The 17,953-nt window shown below is 36.6% G+C and overlaps 1 protein-coding gene across 1 annotated transcript; it reads right to left on the bottom strand.

The window, feature by feature from the left end:
- Positions 1-11,169: 11,169 nt before the first annotated feature.
- Positions 11,170-16,397, bottom strand: NAP1L2 (nucleosome assembly protein 1 like 2). Its single transcript, XM_011216929.3, has 2 exons — positions 16,237-16,397; positions 11,170-13,654 (listed from the first exon to the last, which is right to left on the bottom strand). The coding sequence occupies exon 2, from the start codon at positions 13,336-13,338 to the stop codon at positions 11,953-11,955; it is 1,386 nt and encodes a 461-aa protein (XP_011215231.1). The 5' UTR covers positions 13,339-13,654; positions 16,237-16,397; the 3' UTR covers positions 11,170-11,952.
- Between the last annotated feature and the right edge of the window lie 1,556 nt (positions 16,398-17,953).

A 17,953-nucleotide genomic window follows, 5' to 3' on the forward strand; every position in this document is an offset into this window, starting at 1 on the left:
CAATGCAGCAAGTCTACTTCTAGGTATTGTAGAAAACAAAAACACATATGCACCCCTATGTTCATCACAGCATTATTTATAATAATTATGATATGGAGACAACCTAAATGTCCATTGAAAGATGAATGGATAAAGAAGATGCAGCATAGATAGGGGAACAGATAAAGAGGATGTGGTACAGATATATGATGGAATATTACCATAGCCATAAGATGGAATGAAACCTTTTTGTTTGTGACAACATGGATGAATCTAGAGGGTATTATGTTAAGTGAAATAAGTCAGACAGAGAAAGACAAATACCACATGATTTCACTTATACATGGAATCTAAAAGACAAAACAAAACAAAAAAAGTAAACAGAAACAGACTCAGATATAGAGAAAAAACTAACATTTGCTAGAGGAGGCGAGAGAGGAGATGGATGATATAGTTGAAGGGAGTAAAAGGTACAATCTTCCAGTTAGAAAGTAAATTTGACATGGGATATGATACATAGCAAAGAAAATACAGTCAATAATATTGCAACAATTTTGTATTTTGATGGATGATAACTAGACTTATTATGGTGACCATCTCATAATGTATATAAATACTGAATCACTATGTTGGACACCTGAAAATAATATAATATTGTATGTCAATTATTCTTTTATGTTCCATGTGCATTTCAGAATAATGTGTATTCTGCTGCTTTAGGATGAAATGCTCTGAATATATCTGTTAAATCCATCTGGCCCAGTGTGTCATTCAAAGCCTTTTTTTCCTTGTTGCTCTCCTGCTTACATGATCTGTCCATTCCTAAAATTTGTATGGAACCAGAAAAGACCCAAATAGCCAAAGGAATATTGAAAAAGGAAACCAAAGCTGGAGGCATCGCAGTGCCTGACTTCAAGCTGTATTACAAAGCTGTAATTATCAAGACAGTATGGTACTGGCACAAAAACAGACACACAGATCAATGGAACAGAATAGAGAACCCACAAATGGACCTTCATCTCTATGGTCAACTAATCTTTGAGAAAGCAGGAAAGAACATCCAATGGAAAAAAGACTGTCTCTTCAACAAGTGGTTTTGGGAAAATTGGACAGCCACATACAGAAGAATGAAATTGGACCACTTTCTCACGCCCATACACAAAAATAAACTCAAAATGGATGAGAGACCTAAATATGAGACAGGAATCCATCAAAATCCTAGAGAAGAACACAGGCAGAAACCTCTTTGACCTCAGCTACAACAATTTCTCGCTAGACATGTCCCCAAAGGCAAGAGAAACAAAAGCAAAAATAAACTACTGGGACTTCATCAACAGAAAAAGCTTTTGCACAGGTAAGGGAACAGTCAAGAAAACTAAAAGGCAACCTACAGAACGGGAAAAGATATTTGCAAATATCTTATCAGATAAAGGGCTAGTATCCAAAATCTATAAAGAACTTATCAAACTCAACCACCAAAAAACAAATAATCCAGTCAAGAAATGGGGAGAAGATGTGAGCATACATTTCTCCAAAGAAGGCATACAAATGGCCAAAAGACACGTGAAAAAATGCTCAACACCATTCGGCATCAGGGAAATACAAATCAAAACCACAATGAGATACTACCTCATGCCAGTCAAAATGGCTAAAATTAACAAGTCAGGAAATGACAGATGTTGGCAAGGATGCGGAGAAAGGGGAACCCTCTTACACTGTTGGTGGGAATGCGGACTGGTACAGCCACTCTGGAAAACAGTATGGAGGTTCCCCAAAAAAAGTTAAAAATAGATCTACCCTACAACCTAGCAATTGCACTACTAGATATTTATCCAAAGGGTACAAACATAGTGATTTAAAGGGGCACATGTACTCCAATGTTTATAGCAGCAAAGTTCACAATAGCCAAACTATGAAAAGAGCTCAGATATCCATCGACAGATGAATGGATAAAGATGTGGTGTATGTATGTAGGTAGACACACACACACGCACACACATACACACACAATGGAATATTACTCAGCCATGAAAAAGAATGAAATCTTGTCATTTGCAATGACATGGATGGAACTAGAGGGTATTATGCTAAGCGAAATCAGTCTGAGAAAGACAAATACCGTATGATTTCACTCATGTGGAAATTAAGAAACAAAACAGATGAACATAGGGGAAGGGAAGGAAAAATAAAATAAAATGAAAATTGAGAGGGAGGCAAACCATGAGAGATGTTGAACTCTAGGGTTGCTGGAGGGGACGTCGGTGGGGGGAAGAGATAATTGGGTGATGGGCATTGAGGAAGGCACTTGATGCAATGAGCACTGGGTGTTATATGCAACTGATGAATCACTAAAATCTACCTTTGAAAATAATAAAATAAATAAAATAAACTTAACCAAGGAGGTGAGAGATTTGTACACTGTAAACTACAAAACATTGCTAAAAGAATTAAAGACAGAAATAAATGGAAGGATATTCCATGCTCACAGATTGGAAGAATCAATATTGTTAAGATGTCAATAGTACCCAAAGCAATCTACAGATTTAATGTAATCCCTGTCAAAATCCCAACTATGATTTTGTAGAAATAGAAAACTCATCCTAAAATTCATATGTAATCTCAAGGGATCTTGAATAGGCCAAAAATCTTGAAAAGGAAGAACACTTTTGGAGGACTCACACTTGCTGATATCAAAATTTATTATGAAGCTAGAGTAATCAAAACAGTGTGAAAATGGCATAAAGATAGACATATAGACCAATAAAATAAAATTAAGAGCTCTAAAATACACCTTGGCAAAAATGGTCAAATTTTTCAAATGCTGAAATCATTCAATTGGGAAAGGACAGTCTTCAACAAATGGTGTTGGAAAAATTGGATATCCACATGCAAAAGAATAAAGTTGGACCCACATCTTATATCATATACAAAAATTAACACAAAATGGATGCAAGACCGAAGTGTTAAAGCTAAAATCACAAAACTTGTAGAAGAAAACATAAGGGAAAAGCTCTATGACATTGACTTGGGCAATGATTTCTTGGATATGACACCAAATGCAAAAGCATCAAAAGAATATGTAAATAAATTGGATTTCATAAAAATTTAAAACTTTTGTGCATTAAGGATGCAATCAATAGAGTTAAAAGACAATCCATGGAATGGGGGGAAATATTTGCAAATCATAGATCTGTGATAAGGGATTAATATACAGAATATACAAAGAACTTCTACAACAACAACACATTTCTCAAAAGAAGATATACAAATGGCAATGAAGTATATGAAAAGGTTCTCAACATCACTAATCATTAGGGAAATTCATATCAAAACCACAGTGAAATACCACTTCACACATTATAATGGCTATTATTTTTTAAAATCACAGAAAATAATAAGTATTGGTGAGGATATAGAGAAACTAAAATCCTCATTAAATGGTATAGCCACAGTGGAATTGAGGGGTATTCTATAAATTTCCTGACTGATTCTCCTCCTCAAACCTGTCAAGGTCATCAAAAAACAAAAACACCTGCATGTTAAATCTAACCAGGTTGACTGCTAAAATACAAGATTTAAATAGGGACCAGTGTCTCACAACATAATACTAGAAGTGTCCAGGATACAATCAAAAACCATTCATCAGATCAAGAACCAGAAAACCACAACTTGAATGAGTAAAAACGATCAACAGATGCCGACAACAACACGACTCAGATACTGTAATTATCTGATAGGCATTTGAAAGCAATTATGATTAAACGCTTCAAAAAGCAATTATGAAGACTCTTGAAACAAATAAGAGACAATCTCAACAAAGATAGAAGTTATAAAAGTGAACCAAATAGAAATAAAGTTGAAAAAATAAAATAATAAAACAAATACACTGGATGGGTTCAATAGAAAAAATGCAGGTGGCAGGAAAGAATCCGTGAGCTTGAACACAAAAAAACGCAACTGACCCTATCTGAACAACAAAGAGAAAGTAGACTAAAAAAATGAAGAGAACCATGACAACTATAACAACAATAAAAGATCTAACATTTATGTCACCCAGGTCCCAGAAAAAGAGGAGAAAGGGTGTGGAATTGAAAAATATTCAAGGAAATAAAAGCTGAAAATTTCCAAAATCTGGCAAAAAGCATAAACCTACAGGGCTCATGTAATTCTATGTTCTGTTTTTGTACCTGCCTGTGAGTCTCCATTATTTCAAATAAAAAAAATTTAAAAAAGAGAAAATGACAAAAAAAAGACTTCAAATCCTTTTGTTTGAGATCACCTCAGGCATATAAGGCTATAAAAGAGTAACTATAATTTATCAAACCCCTGCTATGTGCCAAACCAATCATATGTTTTTTTTCCTCCATGACAATCCTAAGAAATGAAAATGATTATTATAATAATAACCAGCTAATATTTTAGGACTTGCTATGTGCCAAGCATTGTGCTAAGTGCTGGATAGTCATTATCATAATGAATCATCAAAAGAATTTTATGACCTAGGCACTACTAATTATCTCCATTGTATAGATATGGAAACTGGTGACCCAGATCACAAGTTCCACAATGGGAACAAGAACTGAGATTTAAAATTTGAGGTTTAAAACAGCAATAAATTTCCAAAGCATCTATGGACTCTGAGAAACAAACTGAGGGCTTCAGAGGGGAGGGGGTGGGGGAATGGCATAGGCTGGTGATGGGTAGTAAGGAGGGCACGTATTGCATGGTGCAGTGGGTGTTATACGCAACTAATGAATCATCGAACCTTACATCAATAAATAAATAAATAAATAAAAATAAAAAATTTAAAAAAAATAAAAAATAAAACAGCAATAAATTTAAATTAAACCCATGCAAGAATAGGTCAGATTAGCAAAGTCTAAAGTATAGAATATTTCAAGGAAAATGAGATTTAATTCCTGTAATACTCTTACGTTGTTAAACTACATTAGGGAGTTTTCTTTTTATTTATTTATTTTTATTTATTTTATTTTATTATTATATTATGTTAGTCACCATACAGTACATCCCCGGATTCCGATGCAAAGTTCGATGCCATTAGTTGCGTATAACACCCAGTGCACCATGCAATACGTGCCCTCCTTACTACCCATCACCAGTCTATCCCATTCCCCCACCCCCTCCCCTCTGAAGTCTTCAGTTTGTTTCTCATAGTCCATAGTCTCTCATGTTTCATTCCCCCTTCTGATTACCCCCCTTTTCTTTATCCCTTTCTTCCCCTACCGATCATCCTAGTTCTTATGTTCCATAGATGAGAGAAATCATATGATAATTGTCTTTCTCTGCTTGACTTATTTCACTTAGCATTATCTCCTCCAGTGCCGTCCATGTTGCAGCAAATGTTGAGAATTCGTTCTTTCTGATAGCTGAGTAATATTCCATTGTATATATGGACCACAGCTTCTTAATCCAGTCATCTGTTGAAGGGCATCTCGGCTCCTTCCATGATTTGGCTATTGTGGACAATGCAGCTATGAACATTGGGGTGCATATGGCCCTTCTCTTTACTACGTCTGTATCTTTGGGGTAAACACCCAGTAGTGCAATGGCTGGGTCATAGGGTAGTTCAATTTTTAACTTTTTAAGGGACCTCCACACTGTTTTCCAGAGTGGCTGTACCAACTTGCATTCCCACCAACAATGTAGGAGGGATCCCCTTTCTCCACATCCTCTCCAACAATTGTTGTTTCTTGCCTTGTCTATTTTTGCCATTCTAACTGGCGTAAGGTGGTATCTCAGTGTGGTTTTGATTTGAATTTCCCTGTACATTAGGGAGTTTTCTAAAAAAGCTTCAGCCTAGCTGTTACCATATATTCTAAATCAATGAGGTAACATACCTGATGAAGGAATATGTTAATATCTATTCCTATGCAAATACCAAACACCTTTAATATGGGTAGAGGCATTTTGATATTAAGCAAACTAGCAAAATCATTCATCATCAGTTTCACTGAAAGCAGCATAGTGTGATGACAAGCATGAACAACGAGATCAGATATGAACTCTTGCACCACTAATTGAATGGTACTGGCAAGTTACAATGTCTATATTTCAGATTTCTCATCTGAAAAATGGAGATAACCACCCTGATCCAAACTCTAGTGAGAACGTAATTCTGAAATACCACATTAACATACAGAAAGAGTATGCAAGTTTAATACTTGACCATGAAATGCAAATATCTTAAATTGGCTAATATGGATCTTAGTAAGTATAAGCACCTTTTCAATTCCTCTAAGCTGTAAAATAAAAAGTACCTCATCACAGTGCGAAAGGGAACTCATCACAAACCACTCACTCTTCCCTTATCCATAGGACTCCTGGCAAACTAGGTGATATTTTGGACAATGAAGATCATGGTATAAATATCATTTCTACTTGTTACTGAAATATTCTGCATTAAAACATGCACATACATGCACAGATGCAAGCATGCACATACATAGACACAATGTCAATATTTATTACCTCCTTTCACCTTGATAGCTGATGTAGAAATATCAAATGATAAAACACTCCATACTGGTTCCACCTGTTGTGAATCCTTCTGACCATGAGCTTCCTCTCACTCTGGATCATCCAGCTGTGTGTGTGTGTGTCTGTGTGTGTGTATGAAAGAGTCTGAGAGCATGTTAATGTGAAATAGAAAATGTAAAAATACAGCCATCTTTCACCATTTTCATGAAATTGCCTTGTGAAATTTTTATTTCAACACCAATCTTACCAAATAAGACTGGCTGGAAAGCTTTTTTCTCACCTCAAGTGATACAGTCAACTGGAATGCTGAACCTTTTGTATGAAGTTTAAATTAATACACAGATTCTGCTCTTTACAGAAGCAGTGGATTGCAAATAGATGATTAACATATTACAGACTGATTTCTTCTACCAAACACACCTACACTAGTATTGACATTGAAGTACTCAGTAGGTGTCAGAACCAGTAATACTCCTTTTATACACACTACTTCTTGTATAAATGTACATACCTGTATTTATATATGCTTGACCCAAATCTGTCCTGGGCCCAAGGTGCCATTGTACTTCATCAACCAAAAAGATATTTATTCTGCAGGTATTTGAAATCAAAACCTCCCACACTGTCCAATTCTGGGACTCTCTTCTTGTCATCCACTTAAGTTTCTCTTTCCACCAGGTGTGGGTCAGACCAAATGTTAACCACTCCAGGACCCTCCCTCCACGCTGCCACCTATCTCTGCCTTCCCTCTGGGTACCTTCGCTTTAGCAGACAGACAAGTCGACCTTGACTTCAACGTGGACGAACGCGCCTCCATTCCCAACCTCCTTCAAAGCCACAGACAGCACCCCGACCCGAGTATGCCTCGGCCAGAACTGCCTTTCTTCTTACCGGCACAGGCACTGTTACACACACAATATGGTTTCATAAACCACCGGAGCTGGGAAGACGACTCACCCATTCCGTTTGACCAGCATGCGCGCACGCGCGCGGGCGCGCGCGCGCACACACACACGCTCGCACGACAGCGCGCACAAAGGCCCAAGGGGAGACTTAGAGTAGCAGCCTCCATGATGATTAAGCCGTCTCCCCCGCCTCCATGCGCTGTCGCAGACGCCCTGATAGAGAAGTGTCACTGGGGCTAGGGTCCTTTATGACAAATGACCATCCCTCCCCCCAACTTCCTTCCCACTTTACCGCATCCCACGCGGGACCGCACGTGAACACACACATGCGCGCGCGCACACACAAACCTCCCCAGAGCCAGGAGAAGTGAGGAGGTGTGTGCACACGCAGAATGGAGGGTAGTGATTACCCGTTGGCTGCATGACCTGGATGGAGAGTTTTTGTCTTAAAACACCCTGGGAACAGGTGAACAAATGGATCATTAGAGTAGTTTTTTAAAAACAGGCTGAGATTGTTTACTTTTGGGCATTCTTTTCTCTTTTACTTTAAAACCTGTATAATTTGGCAAAAACAATTCAGAGAAAATATATTTCAGAAATGTGTTCCATGTGAACTTATTCTTTATTTTTATTTTTTAAAGATATATGCTTTAAAATAATCAGCTACATGTTGCACATATCTGTGTAACTAAAAAAATAAAATCTGTTATGTATCTATGGATGATATATAATTTTGTGATCCTTATTTTCTGTATTCTGTTTTTCTCTGGTTTCCAAATATTTTAATTTAATAAGGCACCATTGGCCAGTGAACAGATGGGCTGTGGTGAGTGTCGAGTTTGGTGTACACAACTGCAAAGATAATGAATGCATTCAGTGGTGAGGAAGTAACACCAGTCACTATATTTTCCTCATCATTAACCAGGCTTGTCAGTATATTAAGTACTGCTGCTAAATTTGCCTCTTAGCTTCCTTAATACTTGCAGAAATCCTGGAGACTTTGTTATTAAAATGCAAAGTATATTCTTTCACTCTTTGTAAAGTAGAAAACAAATTACAGGGACAATTATTAATAATTTAATAAAAATTTACTGCACTTTTATTGTATACCAGTTTTGAATATTTCACAGATATAAACTTAGTAATAAAATAATATAGATACACCTATACAGCACTTCCTATGTGCTGTGCATATTTCAAGCACTTCATATAAACCAGTTAAATCTTCATAATAATCTATGAGGTAGATGTGCAATTATTATATTTTTACAGATATGAAAACTAAGACACATAAAGTAACTTGCACAAGGTCACCTGACTAATAAGTTACAAAATTGGGATTTGAACTTAAGCAGCCTGGCTTTAAAGACTAACCACTCTACCATATGATATGTAATACTAAATACTATAATTTACACTATAAATTATTATGTACCAAAAAATGGAATTTTATTGTATTTAGGTATTTCAGTATATTCCCTGGGAATACCAAACTTCTAACAAGACCCAAGAGCCACCTCAACAGCCCTTTCAGGACTGTATAAATGATACATTTTTTAAAGAACAATTATTAAAAGAATAAAGGTAAAAATCCTATTCTTAGTCACATTTGGGCACTAAATCCTAGTATAGACTTCTTTGGTATGTGGACTGAAACTTACGGCCTACCCTCAAAAGTCTAAAGTTCCTTTACACTAGTCTAAACCCAAATCAAATGAACATCCACCCCAACACAAGCTAAGGGAGTGATGACAGCCTCAAATTTCATCCCTGAGAAGGGGTGAAAGAGAAGGAAATAAAAAAAGTAGTCCCTGACATCAGGAAGCTGGCCTGATACTCAGAGCTAGGCCATGCTATTTTTCTATTGGATATAAACCATCTCATAGAATACCAACCTCAAACAAGGTTATTCTGGGACTGTAATAAAATGAGATAAAGTAAGGCCACCTAATTTTGTCTAAGAACAAACAAAAACAAGGTCACTGTGTCACTCACAAAATACCAAACACCACTGGCATTCTAGCCAAAATGGCTACAACCTCTTTACCAATTACAGCTGTATCCTTGTTCTAGTCTCTCCTCTCTGTGGATGAGATTTATTGAACTACCAAACATTAAATTATCCCACATTATAGAGTAAACCCCCACTTCCACAGAACCTCCACCAAATCACACAACTAAAACCCAAATTCTGCAATGTTTTCTAACACTTACTGATAACATACAATGTCTCCCCAGGATGTGTGTTCTCTCTCATGGCAATGATGGAGACTATGGGTATGTTCAACTTATTCGACTATGTTCAACTTGGGTATGTCCTTGTTCAACTATAGGTATGTCCTTGTTCAACTATGGGTACATTCTTGATGGTCTTTGGCTGGACACCACTGACATGAGAGATAAAGCAAAGGGGCTAGCCTACCCTTACAGAAAGGTCAGAAGCAGTTTTACTGCTTTATCTCATGGAGGCTAGAGAAAGGGACAGGAGGGACTTCAAGATGCCTAGCCCCCTCTATAAAATAGAGGGAGAGATACACCCATGTTTCTGACTTTTTAATGCATAGTAACAGTAACTACAATTAAGAGGCCCAATCTTTGTTTTGCGAGGCAAGCAGTGTTGGAGGGGAGTCAGGAATTTAACAGAGGTCAAGATTGACAGTGGTGAAGAGTATGAAAGTGTTTATATTTATCAAGCGTACATTGGAAGTATTTCCCAATTTAGGTTCCCCTATAATACTAAGTTGTTTCTATCTCCTCATACCCTGTCAACTATTGCAATCCCAGAGAAAAACAAGTGAGCATTTACCATTTTCCCTGGGAGAATGATATATTAGAGGAGGGTCCTATCCAGACAGGAAGAGGAAAGAAAAAGCCCCTATCTTCCTCCTCAGTTGATTGTAAAAAAGAGGCAGAGGTAAGAAAATCAGGCAGTGTTAAAAACTTACCTCTCTGAGACAAAATCCGAAGGAGGCATGTTCAATAATGGAAGAATAAGTCACAAGCAGAAGAGCTTTTGTTCCACTTTCATCTTACAATTCTGTGGGATCACATCACAATCACCTGGGATGGAAGAGTGCATAGGCAGCAATAACGAGACACAGTTAGCACTTCTTAGCCGCTCTCAGATCTCACATGGCTTGGAAGGGATTTAAAAGTTCCCTGCTTTTCCCAGAAGGATAGATGTGACCTTCACAGAGTCTGCCAAAATGGGAAGCCAAACCTCTGGGTTTCCACATGAAAAGAAGGCAATGTCAGCTCTGAGACAAGTCAGCTCTCTAACCAACCACGTTCTATTTCCCCAGTCAGTGCACCCCCCCCACCAATGTCATAAAACAATATAAGCCCCTGTACATCTAGATGACATCGTGGAAGGGTAGGTAAATCTGAAATATGGACAAACATACTGTTATTTATAACAGTGTCTAAATTATGAAATAGCAAATTTACTGGATTAAAACTGAGATTTTTGTTTCCCTGCAAACTTGGGGTGTGGAGGTGGACTCAGGATTAAAATTAGTTACAAAATCTAATAGTTTCTTTGCACATCTAAGTATAGTGTTAGTAAATCTGCATGCATATTTAAACACATAGAAAAATAATAGAAAATAAATCAAGACATTAACAGTGTTTATCTTTGGGAAGTGGGTATATGGATCTTGGTTTAATTAATGTATTTTTTAGTATTTTCCAGATGTTTTCCAATGAACATAATACTTTTATGAGAAAAAAAAGATCAGTTTTAAAACAGGAAACACTCTGAAATTTTTTATTTATTTTATTTCGCAGTGAAAGAACATGAAAAAAACTTCAAAATGGTAACACGATTGCTTCCAGTGAATGATTAAATGTACTATAGGAAGAGAAATTATACACTGTGATTACAGTTTACATAATTACACAGAACAATATGTGGCCATCTCTTGAGACAACTGTGATTAACACTTCCCTGATAAACACCAACCTCAATATAACTAAGTTTTATTATTTGTCATGGTCACATAAAATACAAGAGCCTATGGACAAGCTGTTATTAACAATAAATGTGGTTTTGCCTGAAATTCTTAACCACATGCAGGCTTCTTAAGCATTCAAGTTTTAAAGTCTACTGTATTTTTATTGCAAAATGAAGCAGGTACAACAGAATTAAACCCACTAGATAAAGGACTAAGAAAACTCAAATATAAAAAACAAACAACAACAATAGCAGAAAACCTTGGGTTTGTTCTCCAAGATTTTCTTTCCAAATAAATGTTGATCTCATTTAGCAGTTCCGATAATATTCACAGCCACAGATTAATAGCTACATGATAAAAGGACTTTAGAAGGATTAAACTATGCAACACTATATTAATATTTTAAATCATCTACCACAGTTTACATTTCTTGAAAGCATTCTACTACTAAGATGCAAGATCAAATGAATTAGTATTTACATTTCTCTTATACTTCTGAGCCCTATGTTTTAACTGACACTGCAAGGAAAATTTCAGAATACAAGACTGTAATTAACTTCTTACATTTTGAGTAACAATCTAGGGCAGTTAATGTCAAGGCCAAGTACACTTTGCTTTTAGCGATCAATGTCTTCTACTATTGCCTCGAGATTTTTGCAACAGGCTTTAACTTCCTCAATTGCAGCCATCCAATTATCATAAATAATTTTGTCATAAATTGCATCATTGACTTCCCTAACTACCCCCTCCTGCTGAGACTCAAGTGCATCACCTGAGAAAAACAACACTGATCTTGGGATTATGTAAGTACGTAAATTGTGACCAAGTAAAAAATCATCATTTCCATCTTTTCCATTTGAGCTGATTCCATGAGGAGTAAAGAAATTGAAGAATGAATCCTTGGGAAAATTTTCAGTTACAGTTCGGAATGTTCCCCAGATCCGGTGTTTCTGCTTCTTCCTGATGGTTTTCAAAGTGACATTTTTTCCTTCATTCCAATCTATCTCACAGCCTGTGCAATACTCAATCGCAGTCCCCCTATAGGGATGGGGATCATAATACGCCAGCCTTGACTTCAGCACATAAGTCTTTGTTAACAGCTCATTTTTGAAATATTCATTGGGCTTGAAGTGAAATTCTAGTGTGAAACTGAGAGGCTCACCAGGATCTGAAAGCTTCACTTTAATATCTGTCAGGAGCTTCAGAATAGGCTCATCATATTTCTTAATCAAAGGAGTAAGTGTGTCAACGTTTTTTAACACAGTCAGCCAAAAATCAGGAATTCCTTTAGGATCCTGTTCTTTATTCTCTTCTCCAGTAGCCTCAATGTCATCATCATTATCATCGTCATCGTCATCGTCATCATCCTCCTCAACAGCATAATCATAATAATCTCCCTCATAACCATCATCCTTATCCATATACTCATGCATCCGACCCTCCTCATGACCATACATCTCTTCCTCATCATACATCTCATCATCATAGTCCTCAGAGTCTGATTTATATTCACATTCCTCTTTTGTAGGTTCATAGATTGCATTTATGATCTGACGTCTTTTTTCCAGTAAGGGTTGATACATTTCAGCAAACTTTCTTTCAATGCCATGAAATTCCCTTAGAAATTTGGATTCTAGATTGGCCACTCTAGTTTGAAGCTTTTTGAGGGCTAACACACGGTACTTAACTTTCAAAGGTAGACTTTCAACGAAGTCTGTATCTAAAAGATAACCAATAAGTCCTTTTGGACGGTCTGAATCCTCATCAGTATCTTCATCTTTTACCCCGCCTTCCCCGGACCCAGCAGCAGCATCTTCACCTTTTCCCCCTTCTTCCCCAGGCCCAGCGGCGGCTTCTTCACCGCTCTCCTTATCATGTCCAGGCCCAGCTTCGACATCTTCACTGCGCTCCGGCTGTTCCCCAGGTCCCTCCATCATTACCTTATCACCAGTCTCTTCTTGACTAGATTCTAACAGTTTCTTGTGGTCGGCTGACTCGGCCATTTTTCAAAGGACCGTGACGCGTAAGGTGGCTACCGCCAAGATAAGGAGACCTGACCTCCGCAGGGAAAGACTCACCGGAATAGCAGAAGCGGCGGGGGTTGGGGCAGAGGTGGAACGAGCAGGAGTGGCTGGACTGCGGGAGTGATGGTGGAGGCTGCTGCCGGGATGAAGGCGGTGCTGATGCTGTGAGAAGCGGACCGAGGCAACCGTAGCCAGGGCTTGAGTGCAGACAGAGAGTGGCGATGGTCAGTCTTGCAGGAGCGAGCCAGAGACTGCAGAGAGCTGCAGTGGGCGGAACCTTCGCAAGCAGCAGCTGCTGCAAGGAAAAAAAAAAAGTGCCGCAATATGATTATGCGGCTGTCCCTGGACTAGATTTTCTCGGTGCAAATAGTTTGCTGCATCACTCCCTCCCTCCCCTACGACTCTGCTCTAATCTCATTTGCTGGGCTGGGTGATTGACAAGTTCTAAACCAATAAATTATTAGATCTATCAAGTTTTCGAACTCTGCTCACCTTCCCAGGTTCTTTAATATGGCTGATTCATCCACCTCTCACTTATCCTCGACCCCTTCCCGAGTTTTCAGAAACCTAGATTTTATCTGTTTATTCTCTCAATTTGTAACTGGTATTATAATTTCAAAAAAAAAAGCTGAAAAAATACTAACCAAGATGTCAGACAAAGCTAGAGGACAAGGCATCCACCCATTCTAAATCTGTCCCTTTGATTTTAGCCCCAGGCTCTGGTAAGGTGAAGGGGGGGGGTGGGGGAGGAATTTATAAAGGTAGGCTAGAAGGGAAAACACTTTAAAAAATTAGCCATCTTGGTCTTAGGATGGTGTAATTCCCAGGGATTTAAATAATCTATATTTTGTTTTTTCTGCATTTTTCACAAGCTGTATGGTAGGTGAGCAGTAATTTTAAATTGGAAATGCCTCCTAACATTTCATGGGGTGGGAAGGGAAACAAAAGAGGTGGTTAGATGAGGGTTAGGGTGAAATAGGGCCTGTGATGAAGATCCAAAGTGCTGTATCCAACTGACAAGTGAACACACAAGACAATAAACCAGTCTTATCAGTAACTCACTCCTAATACTGACTTGTCTCTTCCTCTTTTGGGATGCTGGCTCTCAAGCCATTGGGAATTTTAAAAAGAAATGTTCAAATGTAAAGTAATTTTTATTTAAAAATCATAACATTTGCTTGACACTTTTGTTATTGAAAATAATCTAAATCTCAGTATTAAAGACATGGTTAAATATATGATAGGCTATTCACAGGATAGAACACTATGCAGTCCTTTGAATATTTCCTCTGGATAGGAATCATTGGTGATATTTATTGTCCGTATTTCCAACGCTGATAGTTTAGTAATTTAACAATTTTTAAAATATTAACTATTTCCAAGATTTAAACAATTTGCATTGTGTTATTATCACAGAGATAAACACTGTTTACATATTGTATTTCTTTACAGACTCTTTCAGTATACAGGTAAGGTTTTTTTTACTTATTTTGTCTCTGTGTACTGTATACCACCACAGTATTTACAAAACTCAATTTTCAAGTTTATGTATCGATCTGGTAGTTCCCTTGTTAGGAGTCCATTGCATTCCAAGTTTTCTTTTTTCTGGTTCTGAAGTTGCAACATTCCTTGTAGTTTTCTAGTAACAAATTAAACACATGCTCATTTTTCAAAATTTGGAAAATGAAGAAAATTTTAGAGTAAAGCAGAAATCACTAATAATCTCACAACCCTGACAGAACCAATGTGAACATTTTGGTCCTTTTCTTTCTAACACATCTGTATATGTGTTGCATTTAGGCTACCGTTTTCTAAAAATAAACTGAGATAAACTCTTTTATAAACTTTTCCCTCTCACTACCATATTCCAATGTTCTTAAGTAGTTTCCAAAAATGTAATTTTAAAAGAAAATCCATCGTTATTTAAATATATTGTGTAGTTAAACCAAACTATTAAGACAAAGTATGTCATCTAATTTTAAGATTGAAGAGTATTTCATAGTCATACATGCAGTCACAGAAACCACAAAGGGAATGATGCATTTCATTGCATAAAACAAAAGTATATGACACCAAAAGTATAGGCAACAAAAGAAAAAATAGATAAATTGGACTTTAAATTAGAAACTTTTGTTCATCAAAAAATACTATCGACAGAGTTAAAAGGCGGCCCATGAAATGGTAGAAATTATATACGAATCATATATCTATCTGATAGAGGATTAATATCCAGAATACGTAAGGACTCCTACAACTCGAGAACAACAAAAACAAGCAAGTCAATTAAAAAATGAGCAAAGGACTTGAATAGCTCTTTCTACCGAAAGATATAAATGGCACCTGAAAAGGTGTTCATCACTAATTAGGGAAACGCAAGTCAAAACCACTGAGATACCACATCACCCCCATTAAAATAACCATTTCAGAAGAATAAAAACAGAAAATAACAAGTGTAGACAAGGATATGGAGTAATTGGAAACTTTGTGCATTGCTGAGGAATGTGAAATGGTGCAACTGCTGTAAAAAGCAGTATGATGGAGCCTCAGAAAAATAAACATAGAATTACCACATGATCCAGCAATTCTACTTCTGGATATATACCCAAAAGAAATGAAAGCAGGGTCTCAGATATTTTTACACCCATACGTTCATAGCAGCATTTTTCACAATAGCCATAAGGTGGAAACAATCCAAATGTTCATTGATGGAAGAATGGATAAGCAAAACATAGTATGTATATACAAGGGAAATATTATTCATCCATAGAAAGGAATGAAATTCTGACACATGATACAACATGGATTAACCTTGAAGACATTATGCTAAGTGAAATTATTCAGGCACAAAAAAGACAAATATTTTATGGTTCCACTTACATGAGGTACCTAGAGTAGTCAAATTCATAGGGTAGAATGGTGGTTGCCAGAGTCTGGGGGCAAGTGGGAATAGGAGTTTTTGTTGAATGCATGCAGAGTTTCAGTTCACAAAAATGAAGATATTCTGGATGTTGATGATAGTTGGACAATAATGTGGATGTTCTTCATGCCAATGCACTGTACACCTAAAAATAGTTAAAATGATAAATTTTATGTTATTTATATTTAACCACAATTTTTAAAATGTTGAAAAAAACAACAAACAAAAACATAGACAATATTGTCAGTAAAACGAGCACTAAGCAAAAATAGGTGAAACATGTATAACGTATACATATATATGCAACACAAATAAGTGATCACTATATAAGGAGAACTGACAATGGCTAAAATTAAAAAGACTGAGAATTCCAAACTTTGGCAAGGGTGTGAAGTAACTGGAACTCTGTCTATATTACTACTAGGAGTGTAAATTGGTATAACGACTTTGGAAAACTATTTGGCACGATCTGCTAAGTTTAAACACATGCCTCTCCTAGGACCCAACAATTCCACATTTAGGTATATACACAAAAAGCCATGTATAATAATATTTATGTCAACATTGTTATTTTTAAAATAACTCCATGGAATCATATTTTGTATATCACATAACTCACCCTTTTCAAGTGCACAATTCAATGATTTCTTAAATTTATGAACTTGTACAGCTTCTGCCATGGATCAGTTTTAGAACATATTCATCTTCCCAATATGCTATGTCATAAACTCTTACTGTTAATCCCCACTGTACTTCCTAATGTCCCACTCCCATCATAGGCAACTGTTAATTTATGTTCTATCTTTATACCCTTACCTTTTCTACATATTTCATATAATTTGAATCATATAATATGTAGTCTTACGTGTCTCACTTATTTCACTGAGAATAGAGATTTTGAGATTCATCTATGCCATAGCATGTATCCATAGTTGGTTCCTTTTTGTTGCTGAATATTCACTAGCCTATAAACAAATAGACTATTTTCAACTTTGGCTACTATGAATTATGCTACTATGAACATTTGTGTGCAAGTCTTTTTTTATTTTGGCTGTTCTGGTGGCTATGGAATGGTATCCTGTTGTGGTTTAATTCACATTTCTCTACTGACCTTTTATTGCTTATTGACTATTTCTATATGTATTTTTTGGCATAATGTCTTCAAATATTTTGCCCATATTTTATTGGTTTGGCTATCTTTTTATTATTGATGTATAAGACTTCTATGCATATTCTGGATGCAAGTCATTTATCAGATATGTGTTTTGCAGTATTTTCCACCAGTATGTTGCATGTCTTTTTATGCCAACTAAAATTGAGTTTTTGAAGTACAAGTGTTTTGAATTTTGATGAGATCAAATTTATCACTTTTTAATGGACTTTGTTTTGGTCTCATAACTAAAAAATCCCTGCCTAACCCAAGGTCTTAAAGACTTTCTCCTGTACTTTTTTCCAAAGGTTTTATAATTTTAGCTCTTATATTTAGGCCTGTGACCCATTTATAGTTAGTTTTTGCATATAGTGTAAGTTAAAAGCCTGCATATAGCTTCCTATGTATGGATATCTATTTGTCTCAGCACCATTTGTTTAAAAGACTGTCCTTTCCTTATTTAATTGGTACTTTTATCACAAACCTGTTGACCTTTGTTATATAAATGAACCAAAGATGGCCCCTGT

This window comes from Ailuropoda melanoleuca, chromosome X (assembly GCF_002007445.2).
Source record: "Ailuropoda melanoleuca isolate Jingjing chromosome X, ASM200744v2, whole genome shotgun sequence".
Taxonomy (NCBI): domain Eukaryota; kingdom Metazoa; phylum Chordata; class Mammalia; order Carnivora; family Ursidae; genus Ailuropoda; species Ailuropoda melanoleuca.